The following is a 17,944-nucleotide window of genomic DNA, read 5'->3' on the forward strand; positions in this document are numbered from 1 at the left end:
TTGCCCTGTTTGCCCCCCCCCCCCCCCCGGGCACACACGGTCAAGTTCAACCGCCCGAAAGGTAGCCATACTTTGCCCCTGAATGAAGTGTAAAGGTGCTATCGTCTTCCCCCCTCCCCCCCCCGCGCCAAAAGAAAAGTGGCCTCTGGATCCGCGCCTGACCAGCACTTCAGCCCAACATGATGTCCCTGTCCTCCGAGTCCGCGGCGTCGGCGCGCTGCTGGCGGTCCTCGGCGGGGGCGTCCTTGAGGGCGACGAGGGCGCGGCGCAGCGCGGGGCTGACGAGCACGGCGATGACGGGCCTGGCGGCGGTGAGGGCGTAGTGCAGCATGGCGGCGGCCAGCAGCGCCGCGTCGCCGAGGCCGCGCGACCCCAGTGGCGGCGCGCGGAACGCCCCGGGGCCGATGTCCATGTCGAGGCCCTCGACCTCGACGCCGTGGTCGGGGTGCAGGAAGCCGTGCACCGCGGCGCCGGCCAGCCGCGGCAGCGACATGAGCACCCAGGACGCGGACAGCCAGCCGGACACGCGGACCCACTCCCGCTGCAAGACAGGCGCGGCACACTGTGAGACGTCAATTGTGTGGCATTCGTACATGACAGCGTACGTATCTACTATGGGATTCCCTATGATGATACGTTGTTCTGTCAGATGATCACTCATTTTCGCCCCGGAGGGCCGCAAATCTTCCCTGAGACGCGCTCTGCACGCCGATTCCGAGCACTGCTCTGTCTCTCTCGCGCCCTTCCGGCTGCGCGACGCCCCGAGAGTGCGAGAGAGACAGAGCGACGAGTGCTGTGGTTTACGTACCCGGGCCTCCTTGTGCGGGGGGCAGGGCGGCGTCTGTGGCGAGGCCGTGGCCGAGGCCGGCCCGCGTGCGCCGCCACGAAGCCTCGCTCTGACGGCCGTCATGACGGCGGCGAAGGCCGTGGCCGCGGCCGAGGCCAGCAGCACGAGCGAGGGCACGACGCAGAGCACGACGGCCGAGAGCAGCGGGCCGCCGCCCTGGGCGTCCACGGCCGCGGACCCCAGCGGCCACCACGAGCCCGAGGGCCCCGGGCCCGGCGACGAGGCCGTGACCACCACGTCCAGCGGGCCCTCCAGGGCGCCCGTCGTGGGCGAGGTCGGCAGCAGCGTGCACAGCGGCAGCGATGGCCTCGGCCACACGGCCACGGCCAGGAAGGTGCGCGGCACCGCCACCGACGAGGCCAGCATCCAGACCAGCGCGCTGGGCACCACGGCGGACCGCGTCACCTGCCGCCACAAGCCTGCAAGCCAAAGGCGCCAAAGGCACGCGCTCAGCAGGCTGAGTCGTTCTGGTCCCTCTGTCCCTCTCGTACCTACCGGGGTGCGAGAAGGGCAGAGCGACGAAAGAGCAGTTCGGAGCCAGCAAACGGAGTACTGTACGTAGTGTTCTGGATTGGGTGTGCGGTCTGAACCGGAAGACTCTAGCATGACTCTCGCTCTAGAGTCATCGGGTTAAGACCGCCCACCTAATCCAGAACACTACCACTGAGCGCCAGCAGACGCTGATTCCCCCGACGCCCCATGAGAGCGAGATAGGCAGAGTGACAAAAACGACTCTCGGAATGAGTCCGCTGGCGCTCAGTTGGCTGACTCCAAGCAGCTCTTTCGGCGTCTGTCTCTCTCGCACTCATAGGATAGGTGGGAGAGACAGGCGCGGATCCACGGGAGGGGGGCTGAAAGGTAGGCAACTAGTCGCACTTAGCCCCTGTAGGTAGGCAGCTTTTGCGACATCGCCCCCACCCCCTGAACCCGTCTCTGGATCCGCCCCTGGGGAAAGAGGCAGAGCGACGAAAGCGCTGTTCGGCGTCAGCGTGTAGTCGGCGTGCAGCATGGTGGCCTTACTGGGCACGGGGTCGGCGGGGGCGGCCCAGGCGTGCAGCGCGACGGCCGCCAGGAGGTAGGTCTGCGCGGCGCCGAGCATGGCCTCCAGGCCCATGAAGGGCGCGCACAGGGCGGTGGGCAGGCGCCACGGCCCGCCCGTCTCCCGCAAGGACCACAGCTCGCCGCCCGACACCAAGCACAGCGTCAGCGCGTCCGTGGCGGCCGTCTGCGCCACGAGGATCCACCAGCCCTTGTCCCGGCCGGGGTCCGCGTCGTCAGCGTCCGAGTCCAGGTGCTGGTCGCAGCGGCCTGCAACAACCAGGGCCGGATCCAGAGGCGGTCGTTGTAGGTTTATAGAGCATGCAAAGGTGCCTGGTTTCTGGACGACCAAGGAGCCCATTCTGGACACCTTTGGCTTGGCTGGCACCCTTTGCGCTGCCGGGTACACTTCAACGAGGAAGAACGGTGCTGAGATGAGCACTCTCCGACGAGAGTGTGCTCAGATCAGTAGTACACGCCTTATTACGCCTGCAAATATAGGGTAAACTTTACAGTTATCGGCAGGGGTACAGTTATCGTCATCTCGGCGAATGATTGGGTCCTGCTCTGCAAGTACGCGTCCGTTAGTGATGCCTGACGACTGTTAGAAATTATCGTCACTCTCGGTAATGTTTTGCCTTTTTAACAAGGGGTGCCGATAACTGTCACAAAGGGTGCCGATAACTGTATTTTGGCTGCCGATTACTGTGTTTTTGGTAACCTTTTTCTCAGGTTAAATAAGAACGTCACAAAAAGTTTTTAGTGAAATCTTTGTCAGCCACTTCGTTGTCTAGATCCTTCTGAGGTGTCTGGAACAAGTCGCACGGGTCTAAGTGTCATAACCTACCCTAAAGGCCCTTGAAAAGAAAGCGATGCTCTTAAACTGACGGTAACTGTATAGTTTACCCTATGCAGCTGAGTATACGCTCTTAGGAGTGTACTCATGAGTACACGCTAAAAAGAGTGTACTGAGTACACTGTTGAGTTTGCAGAGTAGGCGACAAAGGTGCCCAGAAACTGGGTGATGTTTGGCGCTCTTAAAAGTGGAGTGGGTGACACAAGCGTCCAGTTTCAGGGCATGCCAAATCAAGAGTGTACGCTTCAATTCTACCACAGTGCAGTGACGCAACACACCTAAACTCGGCGACTCCCCGCGGCGTCCGCAGCGCCACCGGAGGATCGTCACCAGCAGCAGCACGTTGGCGACGACGCCGCCCAGCACCACGATCACGAAGTAGCAGCACATGAGCCAGGCGGGGATGAGCGGCAGGGGGACGGCGGTCTTGGAGGCGTCCGGCGTCGCGGCCACCGCGGCGAGGTGCCTGGCCACGCCAGCCACGCCCATGGTCGAGAACCACGGGCAGCGGGACTGGCGGCAACCCTCTGGTCTTCCGCGAGTTCCACTCCATTCAAGCGACCTGCTTCAGCCTCGCTCCTGCTCTGCAGACTCGATGGTGGACGGCAACGCGTCCCTGGGGTCTCTCTGTGGTCTCCTCGATATCTCGTTACTTCATGGAGGCTAGATGAAGTCGTGAAGTCCTAGGCACTCGCTGAGGGCTAGCTGAGGTGAGCTGGAGAATTGCAAGAGGCTTGCTTAGATCTGTCGAAGGCTTGCTGAAGCTGGCTGAGGGTGCTAGAGGCCTTCTTGCGACATGCAAGGAAATCTCTCGCCTGAAAAAATCGTGTGTCCTCAAACATCAAAAGTGGTTGCCTCCTCGGTGCTGGAGGCTTGCTGAAGGATTGCTGAAGGCTAGCTGAAGGCTTGCTGAAGGCTTGCTGGAGGCTTGCTGGAGGCTTGCTGGAGGCTTGCTGAAGGCTTGCTGGAGGCTTGCTAAAAGGCTTGCTAGGTTTGCTGAAGGCTTGCTGGAAGGCTTGCTGAAGGCTTGCTGGAGGCTTGCGGGAGGCTTGCTGAAGGCTTGCTGAAGGCTTGCTGAAGGCTTGCTGGAGGCTTGCGGGAGGCTTGCCGGAGGCTTGCTGCGGGCTTGCTGGAAGGCCTGCTGGAGGCTTGCTGGAAGGTCTGCTGAAGGCTTGCTGGAGCGTGCTGGAGGCTTGCTGAAGGCTTGCTGAAGGCTCGTTGGCTTGCTGACGGCGCTGCCCCGGTCGGTGCTGCGGCTTCACTGGACCCCCGCCGCGGCCGTCCAGGCCGTCCAGGCCGTCCACCCCCAGGCTGGCTCGGCGGCTCGTGGCGCGTGCCGACTCGCACGTCCGCGTCCGTCCATCCGGAGCCCCTTTGGGCCTTTCGCCGCTGCCAGAGGCACTGCCAGTGGCGCTGCCAGAGGCGTGCGTCACCGCGTCACGCCCGCGCGCCGCTGTGACAGGTGCACGCCGTCCTCCGCGTCGTTCCAGCAACAACAACACGGCCCCGCCTTCTTGCCACCGCGAACAACAACAAAAACAAAACCGGGTGGGTGGAGGTTTGTTCCGGTCGGGCAGTCAGTTCGTCCTCGCCATCGGTACAGCTCCGCGAGCAGGTCAGGCTGGCGGCGACGCGTCCACGGCGAGTCAGAGAGACGACTGGCGGGCCTGCCACTGTAAGCCGCGGAGCTCCGGTCGCCGCGGCACATGTGGCCCGCCGTGGCCCGCCGGGGCACGCCATGGCACATGACGCGACGCCTCGGCCCCCGCCCCCTTGGACCCCTCGGAGATCCTTCCCCCGCCCCCTCTTCCTTGCTACGCCCCCTTCCACCCCCGTCCCCTTGCTTCATGACTCACTTACGCCCCTCGTTGGCGATATTCGCGACGGGGGATCCGACCGGCAGCAACTTGCTCTGCTGCGAGGGCCCAACGACTCGTAAAGTAACACCTTGAGGCAGAATCGCAAAAGAAACAACGCGCTTGCAATAAAAGCCGGTGCCATAAACAGGGTAACTTTGACCGACACTGAGAGAAATATGGAAATTCGATATAGGTTCACTAGGTACTGTGGCACTGCGGTCATGTTTTTAGCCACTGGACCAAAATTACACTGAGAATGAAAGAGTCATAAGCAGGACTTAAATTTTGAGCGAGGAGTTCTTCCCGACAATAAAATGATTCTCATCCAAATTTGAGTGATTAATGATTCCCACTCAAATAAGGGTGAGAAAATTTACCTCGCTCCAATTGGGCATTCATCAAGACACTGACTTTCATTGGGTGGGCAAGGTGCTCCGTTTTGGTGATCTGTTTTTATTTTGACACGAGACAAATCTTTTTTTCAGCAATCCTGATCAGAATTGTCCCACGAGCCAGGAAGGATGCACGTCCCGATTTGAATAATAGCGAGAGACGAGTCCAGCCGAGGCCGCCGTTTTCATGCGACTGGCTGAGGCAGAACGAACTGGGACATACGGCTGGACGCCCCTCGTAAAACCGAACAAATTAAAACTTGTAAATTTTTTATTAGTTTTTTTTAGTAAATTTTGTTAAATTTTATTTACAAGTTTTAATTTGTTCGTTTTACGAGGGGCAAGAAACGTGGTTTTTTTTTTTTTGGGGGGGGGGGAGTAATCTGTCTTGCGGTACCAATTTTGGAGCCTCGATGCCAGTCATTTCATAGAAGAGAAGATTGGAAAATTACACTAATTACACAAAAAGTGTCAAATCTCGTCCAGGAGAAAGATGTCCCATTTTTAATCCGTGTCCCTTATTATCCCAAGTAAGGTCCATAGCCGGAGAAAGTCCACACCGTCTGGACGTATGATGGGATATCGCTCTGCAGATCGGCTGTGCGTGATTCCGTTTGTTCGGAACCTTAATGCAAGACCGCTCCCCCCCCCCTCCCGCCCTGACCACTCCCTGGAAGCCCATGCTTTCCCAGGGCCGGGCGCGCCGCAACAACTCGCGAGTTTAATTCCCATGGCTGCGTTGGAGGCGCCGCCTCGGGCCGTTCGGACGCCACCCACCATGTGCCCCACTGCGCCTTGCCCGCCCCGCCCCGCCCCGCCCCGCCCCGCCCCGCCTCGCACCGTCCCGGCACTGCACCGCGCTTTTTCGGTCCATGTGGCTGAACGGGATGCCCCCCAGGCGGGCGGCGGCGGCGCCCTCGACGACGTCAACGAGAACAAGGCGCAAGCCAGCAGCTCTAGGTCGCGGCCGTGGAGCGCCCGGGCCCCCCGGGGCGGGGCGAGGCGGGGCGGGGCGGGGCGCCTTCTGTCTCTTTATTCGCCCTAATTGAGCCTGCCGTGACCGGGTCGGGCGGGTGCCGCGTACGACCGCACAGCTGTGCAAAGGACAGCATGAGTCATGAAGACGCAACCGACTCAACTGACCAGTGCAACCAAGAGTACAACCTCGGAAACCGTTGTGCATCTCGAGAAAAGGAGTATTCGGTAGATCGCACGCACTACACTGCAAGTAAAAGTGTGCGAATAGTACAACAAAATCACTGGTGAAACAAAGGCATTAAAATTATGCCCTTGAAAGGCGTAAACGATTTACGCCCTTAAAGGGCATAAATCGTTAATGCCTTTGGGAAGGGCATTAAAATTTTGCTTGAAATTCCTATACCATTTACGCCCTTCCCAAGGGCATAAACGATTTATGCCCTTGCAAGGGCGTAAAAGAGTATTTATGCCCTAAAGGGCGTAATTTTTATGCCTTTGTTTTACCAGTGAAGTACAACGAAAACTGTACAACAAAAGTACAACAGGGATTGTGTATAAAGTACATCGAGCACTGTACAAACCACAACGAGGCCTGGACTGTACAGCACTTGTCATACCGGTCCCATTGTACTTTAGTACAACAATTGTTGTTCTTTGAAAGTACAAAATATTCCTGACAAAAAATTTGCCAGAAATTTGTGTACTTTTGTGGCGGTTTTTTCTTGCAGTGTAAGGCGCCTCCTGGCGATGCGCCTAAAGGCGCTACAAAAACTAAGGCAATAGCGTCAAAAGACGCCAACTTTCAGAGCACCCCAGACAATGTAGTTGGTACTTTTCTTGCTTTTTTCTGGGGGAGGGGTAGGGAGGAGGAGAAAGAGGAGGAGTAGAGATGGTTGGCGATCCCAAAGAAGAATATCAAGCAGGCCGTGGTTGGGAAGAGAGCTCGGAACGGAGAGTATAGAAAAACAAACCACAGGAGTACGAACAGAAATACACTGGTAGGGGGGAGTAGAATAACGAAGAAGAGGGCGAGGGCAGCCTAACATAACACCGTCTCAAATCGCTCAAACGACTCGTGGAAAAGGGCAATCATACAATTGGTGCATTCGGGAACCCCTTCATTCCGAAAACTATGGAAGCGCTCGCTGCACTGACATAGGGATGTATTTGTTTTATTCTCAGTGTGGAGAGAGAAAAAGACAGACTAAATGTCTGCATGCAGCCCTGCTTGCGGCAGTTCTACCAACACAAGACGTTCGAAATTCTTGCTGACCCTTTTCGGCTCGCAATCGGAGGGTTTTGAACTCCGGAGAGTCACCAAATGGCGCTCGAACCGAACATGTGGCCCCACCAATATGTAGATTGCTCTCCGAACAAGGAATCAATCGATGGGGTCACACGTTCGTTCGTCTCGAGTCCCACGTAGCGACTTTAGAGCTCAAAACGCGTCCGGAGCTTTGGACCGCCTCCACCGGTCTTCTGACCCACTGTGTGGCTGGCCTGGGGACTTCACGCGCCGGGGGCGTAGGCAGCATGTCGGGCCGCAGTGCGCGATGGGCAGCGGCCGACAAGGATACGCAGTCGGCCCCCTCGCAGAAAAAACGCTCAAGTGTAGTGTTGCCCTCTGTTTACAAGCGTATTCAGTTATCGCGTCTCATCTGCCTTGATTATCCCCCTGGACATTGCTGTCACTTACAAACGCCTATGCTAAGCATGCGTTTGTAAGTGTGTACTTGCCAAGCATGCATTTGTAAGTGTGTACTTGCCAAAGCATGCGTTTGTAAGTGTGTACTAAGTAGACAGTTAGGTTTGTAGTGCGGGTGTCCACTGCCACTGCACTCCAAGTAGCATGAGTCTCGACAGTCCAGTGACACACGCTGGAAACCGTACGAAGTATTTTGACCATGCAAGGTAAAAACTATTTAGTTTGTTATCCGAAGAACCAGTCCGTGGATTACGAAGTATTTTCTTTGTGAGCCTAAGTACACTCAAAATACTTTGTTTCAAAGTATTTTCAAGTTCTTTCTTTCAGTTTAAGTTCTTTCTTCAAGTTCTTCAACAAGCTCTTTTATTTGCTAAAGCCAAAAACAGTTTGGAAGGTTTCCAGATTGCAAATAATAATTTACCCTCAGCTCAAGCTTAGTTCCGAAGATTGCCATGTCAGTGGTCTGCGCCGCACAATACAACCTCCCTCCAAACAAAAACGGGTTTCCGAACGGAAACATTTGCTCAAGTCATTACAAGCAACGCTCCTTGAAAACGGCCGGTGCAAGAAAGGGCGCCATCAATGCTGTCTTGTCAATCAGCCCGACACCAAGGAGGGCGGCGAGCAGAGCAGCAGTGCGACGGCGCCCTTGAATGCGGCGGCCGATTTCGGCCCGGGCAGCCTTTTACTCTTACTCAGAAATGAAGGCGAGAGACCGAAGCCAGCAGACTGATTCCGGGAGTCGTTTTCGTCGCTCTGTCTCTCTCGCACTCGTTGCGTGTCGCCTGAGCTGCGAGAGAGACAGAGCGACGAGAACGACTCTCAGTCTGCAGCTTGGCGAAATCAATTATTTGGACGCGAGCTGCTTATTACGGGAAAGCAACCACTCGGCCTCTCGCAGCGCGCGCCACTCGGACTTTTGGGCCGGCAGTTTGATTTAGAGGCAGTACAGTACGCACCGATGGCGCAACGCCCCATTGCCCCGCGCTGCCCCGTGCTGCCCCAGACGGCCCCGCGCGCAGCTGCACGGAAAAATGACTTTGTTGAGGGTCAGCTCTGCCCGATTGGCAGAGTTCACTGGGAGGAAACAGTATACGGTAAAAACGGTTCCTGATTTTCCCAGGAAGTCCCTGGAAATCGCCTATGTCTCTACCAGAGGCTTCCTGGGAAAACCAGGTAACTAAATTCTTAAGGACTTTTTTATGCATAGTTATGCATGCACAGATACGTCCATATGTTATGTACAATATTATGCATCATTGTGTACATTTTATGCAGGAAGATGCATAAAATGTACACAGTGATGCATAATTTTATACATACCTTATGGACGTTTGCGCATGCATAACTATGCATAAAAAATGCGTTCTTATGCATTTAAAAAGTCCATAAGAATTTAGTGTGTGCTTGGACCATAATTTGCTTGGACCATCCGTACTTGCCGCACTGCGTGCGAAAAATGTACAGAAAAAATACGGAAAAAGTACGAAACATATCTGGTCAATAATTTGCCTGCACCTTCCGTCCGTACCGTCCAACTACGAAACTTCTGTACCTTTTTTTTCGTACCTGATTACATGAGTTCAAATGGCACAGGTACGGACGTCCCGTACTTTTTTCCGTACTTCCGTACTATATTCGTCTGTACATTTTCCGTACAAAAGTACGGAATTCTTTTTCCAGCGCGCATCTAAGGAAATTTGTAACTTTTTTCCACACGTTTACGTGAGTTCGTGGTCTCTGGATTCCCAGAAGTGTCATTATGACATCTCGGCATCTTCACGGCAAAGAAGGTTCCTGGTTTTCGCCCAAACTTCCTGGAAATCGCCTATGTCTTTAACAAGGGGGGAAACCTAGGAAAACCTGGAGCCCTTTTTACCGTGATTAAATTAGCATTGCCCTCAAAGTGTCCAGTGATCCTCCTTGGGCAAGGCGTACTCCAACTTGCGGCGTGGCACAGTGGATTTGCCAGAAGACCGGTGGAGGCGGTCAAAATCTCGGACGTGTTTTGAGTTCCAGAGTCGCTCAATGGGACTCGAACCGAACGAACGCGTGACCCCCACCAATGAATTGCTCTCCGAAGAAGCCATTGGTGGGGTCACACTACGTTCAGTTCAAGTCCTATTTAGCTACTGTGGAGCTTAACACATGTCTAGGGTTTTGGCCGCCATCCTCACTGAGAATGAAAGATTCACACTGAGAAAACCTTACAAACTATTTTGGGCCACAAAGAAAAGTAGTTTGTATAACAAAGTGTTTTGAGCATACATAAGCTTACAAAGAAAATACTTCGTAATTTACGAACTATTTCTTCGTATAACAAAGTATTTTAGTTTGTTATACGTATGCTCAAAATACTTCGTAAGGTTTTAAGAGTGCATGATCATTGACTAAAATTTTGGCGAGGAATTCTTAATTACCCAAATTTGGGTGCGGAAGGTTTCCTCGCCCAACTTTGGGTCTTCATACTATGGAGCCACGTAGCTGATACACCTTTCCTCACCCAAATTTGGGCGAGGAATCCTTCCTCACCCAAATTTGGGTGATAAAGTATACCTTGCCTAAAATTTGGTGACCGTGACTGGCCCACTGTGGGGCGTGGGGGCCCCTGCACTGCGAAAAGCCGTGCCCTGATAGCTGAGAGATAGCGGCCCGTGCCCCACGCGCGGCGACGCGTGCACCTGTGGGCCGCGGCTCGCTATCGCCGCGCGGCTAGCGAGGCCAAGGGCCAGCCGCCCGATTCCGAAAGTCGTTTTCGTCGCTCTGTCTCTCTCGCACTCATAGGGCGTCCCCTGTAGGTGCGAGAGAGACTACTCTCGGAATCGGGCTGCAGGTTGCATCGCCGCGGGAGGGATTCGCAAGGGCTAGGTCAAACGCACGCTGCTTCAAACACCCGCTTTTCATAATAAGATTGACCTGCACATGTTTCTCTCACGCAGGCTAAAGTTCGAAAGCACGCCCCAAATACAAAGGTGATACTTTTGTTCCTAGGAAGGAAAACGCTTTTTTGCGATAGTTATGTCTTCCACCGAAAGGCCCAACTGAAAATGTTGTGCCTTCAAACTAACAGGCGATACTTTTGTTTATCGCCTTTTCAAGGGCAAGATTTTCTGTAAGTCCCTACTGCACGGTAAAAACGGAACCTGGTTTTCCTAGGAACTCCCTGGAAATCACCTATGTCTCTACCATGGGCTTCCTGGGAAAACCAGGTACCGTTTTTACCGTGTGGTGCACTGCAAGAAAAAACCACAACAAAAGTACACAAATTTTGACATTTTTTTATTAGGAATTTATTATTGTACTTTCAAAGTACAACAATTGTTGTACAAAGTACAATGGAACCGGCATGACGAGTGCTGGGCAGTCCAGGCCTCGTTGTGGTTGTACAATTCTCGTTGTACTTTATAAATCCCCGCTGTACTTTTATTATACAGTTTTTGTTGTACTTTTGTTGTACTAATCACACTTTTTCTTGCAGTGTGGTGCTAGGTGGGCGATGATTCCTCGGAGCGATGCATGCTGGGTTCTCAGGTCTCCCACTGCACTCGGTGAGCGCAGCAACCGCTTTCGCGGCCGTTTGGGGAAACTGCAAGGTGCCGTCTGCGCCGCAAAACTCGCGCCTGTCGGCCGGAATGGTCTCACACGCGAGAGAAAATGCAAAAACGGCAGAGCGGTCCTGGGGCGCCGCCGGGAGTGTGGTGTGTGGGGCGCCGGCGTTGAGTAAGAGGTCTTTGGAGTGAATAGGTGCGAAATCTTCGCGGCCCTGTGAGGTCCGAGACAAGCTACCTGTCTGCCAGTACACACTAAATGTGTACCGACAATTTTCGTTACTTGACCTTTTGCGCAGCAGCAGGATCACGGTTGGTGTTTAACACGGAACGCACGTTGCGAGGAAAAACTCAAAGTTTGTGAACGGAAGGCTATTTTGCCCAATTGGGTCGCTGGCAACGCAGTCCCGCCGAAGAGAGCCCCTTGCGGTGTAGGCAGTCCCGTTAAGCACAGCTCTTCAACGGGTTGCCTACCCGTCTCGTCGCAGGGGCTCGTGGTCACCCGCGGCGGGCGCCTCTTTTAAGCGATACTGAAAAACTCCGTCCACATCACGGAAACCAAAAACTACTTAAATTTAAAGTTTAGTTTGCTCATCTGAAACCACTGTTCTGTCACTGGGAAAGCATGCGTCTGCTTTTGCAGACCATGGTGAGTCAAGCAAAGGCTAGGCTGGTTAAAAGAACCCTAACTTGTGGGTACTCAATTCCGCATAAAAATGTGGAAAGAACTCTTTCATAGAAATCCCTGCAGAAATTTATTCGAAATAGGTTGCCTCCGCTCATCGGAAAATTATTATTTCAAAAGCCTCAAAGCCTCGGCCTTGTGTATCAGGCTGGTTTACCTAGAGTACAACTTTTTCATCATTTTGAGCACCGAAGCCTCCGAAAATTCCCCAGAATTTCAGTTTCGCCATCTTCAAAAGTTAGTTTCAGAGTCGAGACTATCCATTTCCGAGGATTCTCAGAGAGGAATATAGGTCTACTTCCAAGAATAGTTTCACCGGGGTCGTCCTCAGTGATGCGGTTTCCTTCACCCTACTTGATTAAGTACTTTTATTGTCCATAAATATGGCCATATTTGTGCATATGGAAGCTATATGTGCAATTTAATACAGATATTGGGGTCAATTTTTCCCCATTGTACCTCGTAGTACCTAACTCATGTACAAATTTGTACATAACTTACATATGCACGAATATGGCAAAAGTTGTGGACAAAAAGTCCATAGGAATTTAGTGTGTTCACAGAGGTCAAGTCAGGTTAGGTAAGTTTAGGTAAGGTCAGGTTAGGTAAGGTTAGGTGAGGTTAGGTTAGGTCCAGACCTCCCCGTTGGCCAGGTCAGGTCGTCCGGCCGGCGCGGCCAAGGCGCAGCAGGCGCCGGCGGACAATGGCTGGCAATCAGTATTTGGCACGACCCGATAATCGGGGCATCGGTAACGCACGCCGAAAACGTTATGAGCCGAGCCGGCCAGGCACCCCGAGCTGGGCCTGCAGACCGATTCCGAGAGTCGTTTTCGTCGCTCTGTCTCTCTCGCACTCATGGGGCGTCCCGCACAGGTGCGATAGAGGCAGAGCGACGAAAACGACTCTCGGAATCAGCCTGCTGGGAACGGCGCGGAGAGAGATCGCTTTTCGAAACCTCTTAATTTTCCCCAACCGAAGCCACTCCCCCGCGTGCCGCTGGTCCGCGCGTCTAGAGTCTACACGCGTTGCGTGGGTGAGAGGGAGGAAGAGCCAGTTGCGGAGCGGCCGGCGTGCATACCGCCTCGAAGCGCGCTGCGGTCGCTCTGTCTCTCTCGCACCCATGCGGGACGCCGCAGGAGTGCGAGAGAGACAGAGCGACGAAAGCATTGTTCGGGAACAGTCTGCGGCGCCGGGCAGCTGTGCACTTGGACGTAACCGGGCGCCGGGCAGCGACGTGCGGATCTTAAGCCCCGTCTTCATCCTCGCCGAGCACTGCAAAAAAATACTTAATTGTTACAAATTTTCCAAAACGTAAAATTAAATCGGGCACTTTTGTACAGGTTATCAGGTGTGCATCATATACCACGTGACTCATTTAGGGTGGAGAGTCTATCTTAAGTTCATGGGTAAGTTACCTGAGAGCTTACTTTATGGATCATATTTTTCGAGTGAGGCGTAAAAAAAAATTGTCATCTTTATTTTTGAAAATTTCCACTTATCCCCAAAATTAGATAGAATGCATTCCATGTTTGAGAGACCTGAAGAATTACTCGTGAAAAACGCTGTAACTTAAGCGTGTTTAGAGTGGGATCCACTCAAAACATTGCACGAAACCTGTCTTGGTTCGCAAGTCATACACAGTCAGAAAAATAGCCGAATGGCAAAATTCTCTTCAAGTTTGTTGATAAAGGGAAAAGAACCTACTTGCTGTTGAATTTGTGCTCTTCAGCCTTGATCCACGATGATCTTGAGCAAACACTCATTAGCAGACGCATTTCTACAAGCAACGATAATACCAAAGTAAATTACAAAGAAATTTTTAAGTATGTAAGAACGAAATACTATGCATTATGGTTGCTTACAGAAATGCGTCTGCAAATTAGTCAGTAAATGGCTGAGAGTGAAGCTTGTTGTCAGAATGACAAGTCTGTCCTGGAGCAAGAGACCGCCGTTGTTACAAGAGCGAGAACGTATCGCGGTGCGGTACCACACCAGCAAAGAGATCGCGGGTCAGCCGTGCCGTGTTGTAATCCAGGTAAATCAGTGCGGCATCCTGAGCGCCTTGCTTCCTGTCGATCTATAGGATGCCAGCCGGGGCGTGGCGGGGCGTGGCGGGGCGTGGCGGGGCGTGGCGGGGCGCCGGGCACGCTGGGCGCTGCACGTAGGGCTCGCCCCGCCACGCCCCGCCCGGCCACACCGCACTTGGGCCCCAGAGAGCCGATCGGCGTTCGGTCGCTTCGGTTCGGCGATCCGTTCCGTTCGGGCGCCACGCCCCGCCACGCCGAGGGGGAGGCGCGGGTCCCACCCATTTCGCTTCGGCATCCCGAAGGGGGCCCGACGGGGGGGGGGGGAAGGGGGCGATTGACGACCTCTCGATATGCAGTCGATCGGCGCCGATAGCAGCCGAAGCGCTGGGCGATCGGCTTGGACCAGGCCGGCAGGAGCCGTACAGGAGGTGGGAGAGAGGCGGCGGAACGGACGCGACGGCACGGGACGCGGCGCCGCAGGAGGCCCCCACTGCCCCGCGGCTCCCCGCGCACCGCGCACCGCGCACCTCGCGCACCGCCGCCCGGCGCGCCCGCCCACCGCCCCGCCCCCCCCGCCCACCCCGCCCCCCCCGCCCACCCCGCCCCACCCCGCCCCACCCCGCCCCACCCCGCCCCACCCGCCCACCCCGCCCCACCCCCCGCCCCCGCCCCCCCGCCCCGCCCCACCCCGCCACCCCGCCCCACCGCGCCCCGCCACGGCCCTTCGGCTCCGGGAACGGCCGGGCGGCGCGGCGAGCCGTGGCCGGGGGCGCAGCGGCGGAAGAGGTGGCCGCGGAGCAGTGTCTCGGCTGGTCTCGGCCAGGGACGCGGAGTGAAGGGGAAGGGCGTGAAGGGGACGACGAAGGAGGGACAGACCTACAGTGGGCCAGAAGACCGGCGGGAGGCGGGCAAAATACCGGACGCGCATTGAGCTCTAGGGTCCCTAAACAGGACTGGAACCGAACGTGTGACCCCACCAATGGATTGCTCTCCGAACGAGGAATCTATTGGTTCCGTCACACGTTGAGTTCGAGTCCTCTTTAGTGACTCTGGAGCTTAAAAAGCGTCTAGACTTTTGCCCGCCGGCGCCGGCCTTCTGGCCCACCGTGGGGCTGGGCGACGACGACGCCGGGCTGGGTGCGTCGCTATGGCCCCTGAGTGTCAGTTAGAGTCCGCGAGAGTCGTATAAGTTATCGGAGGCAAGATTTGCACTGTGATAGCCCGCGTGCACTGTCCAAAGTCGTTCGCACTAAACTACACCACAAATGTCTAGCACAATGAAATTTGAGCTATGTTCGTACGACGAACCTCTATCTTTGTTTTCTGTGTAAAATACGAAGAAAAACCTTCGTAATACAAAAATGAACTACGCTCTTACTACACCTGCTCCTTCGTATAATGTGAATGTTGTTTATATGTTGGTCAAATTATTTAATTGAGACAATTTTTTTACCAAACTGGATACAATTTTTATGTACAAATCTGGTGGCGACAAAAATTTTCACCGGCTGGATGCATGGCAATTTGTAAATGCCCAGAACTTTTGCTAGTTGGCACTCTTTATGACGAAACCATGCATTGATGACATTTTCGTCATTTTAATTGCGCGCCACCTGAGAGCGATGGTACCGGTATTGTTGATCATCCATGAATGATTTGCATTTTCACTGTGGCAAAAAAGTTACGGAGAAATTTGGAAACAACTTACGTTAATTCTCTGTACCCAGAAGCAAACATTTTCCACAGCATTCTTGTCAGTGTTTTCTGTAGGGGCTACAGGGGCTGTAGGAGCTGCACCTCATTGGTCTGCGGGGCATGCAGAAAAAGCTGGAACGGAGTACGGAGGATACAGAGTCGCACACAGAAAATATTGATAAGAAGCTACCGAAATTTCCGTTCAAATGTTAAATATTGGATTTTGGATACGGACCGAAATGTTGACACAGTGTGGTGTTAAAAACCACAACGTGCTACTCGCCAGATTGTCCCAAATCCCTCTCTTCAGTTGCGGATTTAGCTATCTTGTCGTTGTCAGGGAGGGAAAGTATATCGAATGCTTGTTGCTGAGAGAGGCATATTACTGTACTTCGGATGACGAGAAATGATCTTCACGCTTTTTCGGTCATAGCGGAAGGTCTGCCACTTACTAAAACCGTGTACAATTGAAGGTGAGTGCAGTCAGTTTCCACTTAATTCTGCCATGCATCTGCCCACTTGCAGGCGTTTTTCTCACAATTTGCCTACATCTCAGCTAAAATCTGAGTGTAGACTGGACGCGTACAATACAGGAAGTGGCAGATCCCTGCGGTCGGAGCAACCAGCTTTTGGTTGTTGGTCTTTCGATTGCAGCTATCCATTACAGCACTGCATCAAACGAAGTCGATCACGTCAACAAAGTTTTTTTTATCGTGAATGAGGGCGAGGGCTATCCCAAGGAGAACAAGCAGATCAAGGTGAGGTCATAATGATGTCTAAGGATGACATTCCGACGTCAACATGACATCCTCCAACATCAGTTTGAGTTCATTTTGACATCGTTTTGACTTGCTGTTCTCTCTGAGATGTCTTGCTCGAGCGGCAGTCGTCCTAGAAAGGGTTAGGAAAACTATACGAGGTGGGGGGTCATGTCCTGACGAAACACAAAAATTAAAGACGGCTCGCACGCTGCAAGGCGCTGCATGGTGGCGCCGTGGAGGAAGTGCGCCTGGGGGCGGTCAGGCCGTCAGCAGCTCGGTTCCAAGTCGCCCCGTCTCTCTCGCACATCCACGCGACGCCCCGTGAGCGCGAGAGCGACAGAGAGATGAGGGCGCCGTTCGGAATCAAGCAGGTGCCTGTATCGCCTTCTCGCTTTTTGTTTCTGGCCACGGAGGCGTTGGTCCACGTAATCGTGTAGTGAGTGAAGGGAAAGGGCGCCACGCGTGTTTAGGCCCTTGGGCCGGACAGCAGCCTCATTGCGAGAGCCGTCGCTCTGTCTCTCTCGCACTCACGGGGCGTCGCGAGTGTGTGCGAGAGAGACAGAGCGACGAAAACGACTCTCAGTGTGCAGGCCACCACGTTGCAGCGAGCACGACACACGCCTCCTCTACGCACTCTCGTCGACAGCTGTCTCCCTCGCACGCTCTCGAGACGCACCATGAGTGAGAGAGAGACAGAGCACACTGTTCGGAATCAGCCTGCTCCTTTCGAAACGGGCCTCCGCGGCCCGCGGTCTGATTATTAATTAATGAGCGAATGAGTGAATTGTGCAGCGCGGCGAATTCCCGCGGCGGGGTGGAGTGGGCCGGGGGGGGGGGGCGTAACCGCGCGCATCCCTAATGCGCCTGGAAGAGAGTGAAACACACACAAAGTGGCCGGACCGCGGCACGCCTCGCCCGGACTGGATGGACGGCATTTCTTATGTTATAAAGTCAGCTGCATCACCATATAGTATGGAACATTTTCATCATAATATGGAGAATCTTCACTGTGCAATATTGAGTGTGTAGTATAAACTAATTTACTTTGTTATGCGAAGAAATCGAGGGGTTACCCACTCGGTACTTGGGCGTACACACGATTCCGGATTCCCGCGATTCCTGAACAAATCTTGCATAAAAGGAGAGGTTTTTGAAGATTTTTCTTAGCTTTTGAGTGTTTTGTGTCTTTTACATATCCCTCTCCATTGAAACTTTTAGGATTTTCGATAAAATTTTGAGCAAATTACGAACGATTCCCAGACCCGGAGTGGGTAACCCCTCGGAAGAAATAGTTCGTAAATTACGAAGTATTTTCTCTGTAAGCTTATGTATGCTCAAAATACGGATTCAGCCAGCCTGCTTCTTAGTTACATCGTCCCTCACGCAGACGCAGAGTGACGTGAACACAGTGGCGTGCTGTGTACCATCACCGAAAATCACGAACCGTTCGTTGATAAAAAAAAATGTGCCTATCGCGCTACATGCAATGGCGAACTTCCAGTTGGTTGTGTCCAGAGGGCTGCAATCTCCATCCCTATAGCAATGAATGAATG

At 54.0% G+C, this 17,944-nt stretch overlaps 1 protein-coding gene across 1 annotated transcript; it reads right to left on the reverse strand.

Annotated features, from left to right (window-relative positions):
• Positions 1-232: 232 nt before the first annotated feature.
• On the reverse strand, positions 233-3,244 carry LOC117642375 (the record flags this gene model as incomplete). The annotated part of the gene is made up of 4 exons (XM_034380466.1): positions 3,050-3,244; positions 1,868-2,155; positions 809-1,266; positions 233-541 (listed from the first exon to the last, which is right to left on the reverse strand). Coding segments are annotated over exons 1-4 (1,236 nt in total), but the record flags the coding sequence as incomplete, so codon positions are not given.
• Between the last annotated feature and the right edge of the window lie 14,700 nt (positions 3,245-17,944).

This window comes from Thrips palmi, unplaced genomic scaffold, assembly GCF_012932325.1.
Source record: "Thrips palmi isolate BJ-2018 unplaced genomic scaffold, TpBJ-2018v1 HiC_scaffold_16, whole genome shotgun sequence".
NCBI classification, from domain to species: domain Eukaryota; kingdom Metazoa; phylum Arthropoda; class Insecta; order Thysanoptera; family Thripidae; genus Thrips; species Thrips palmi.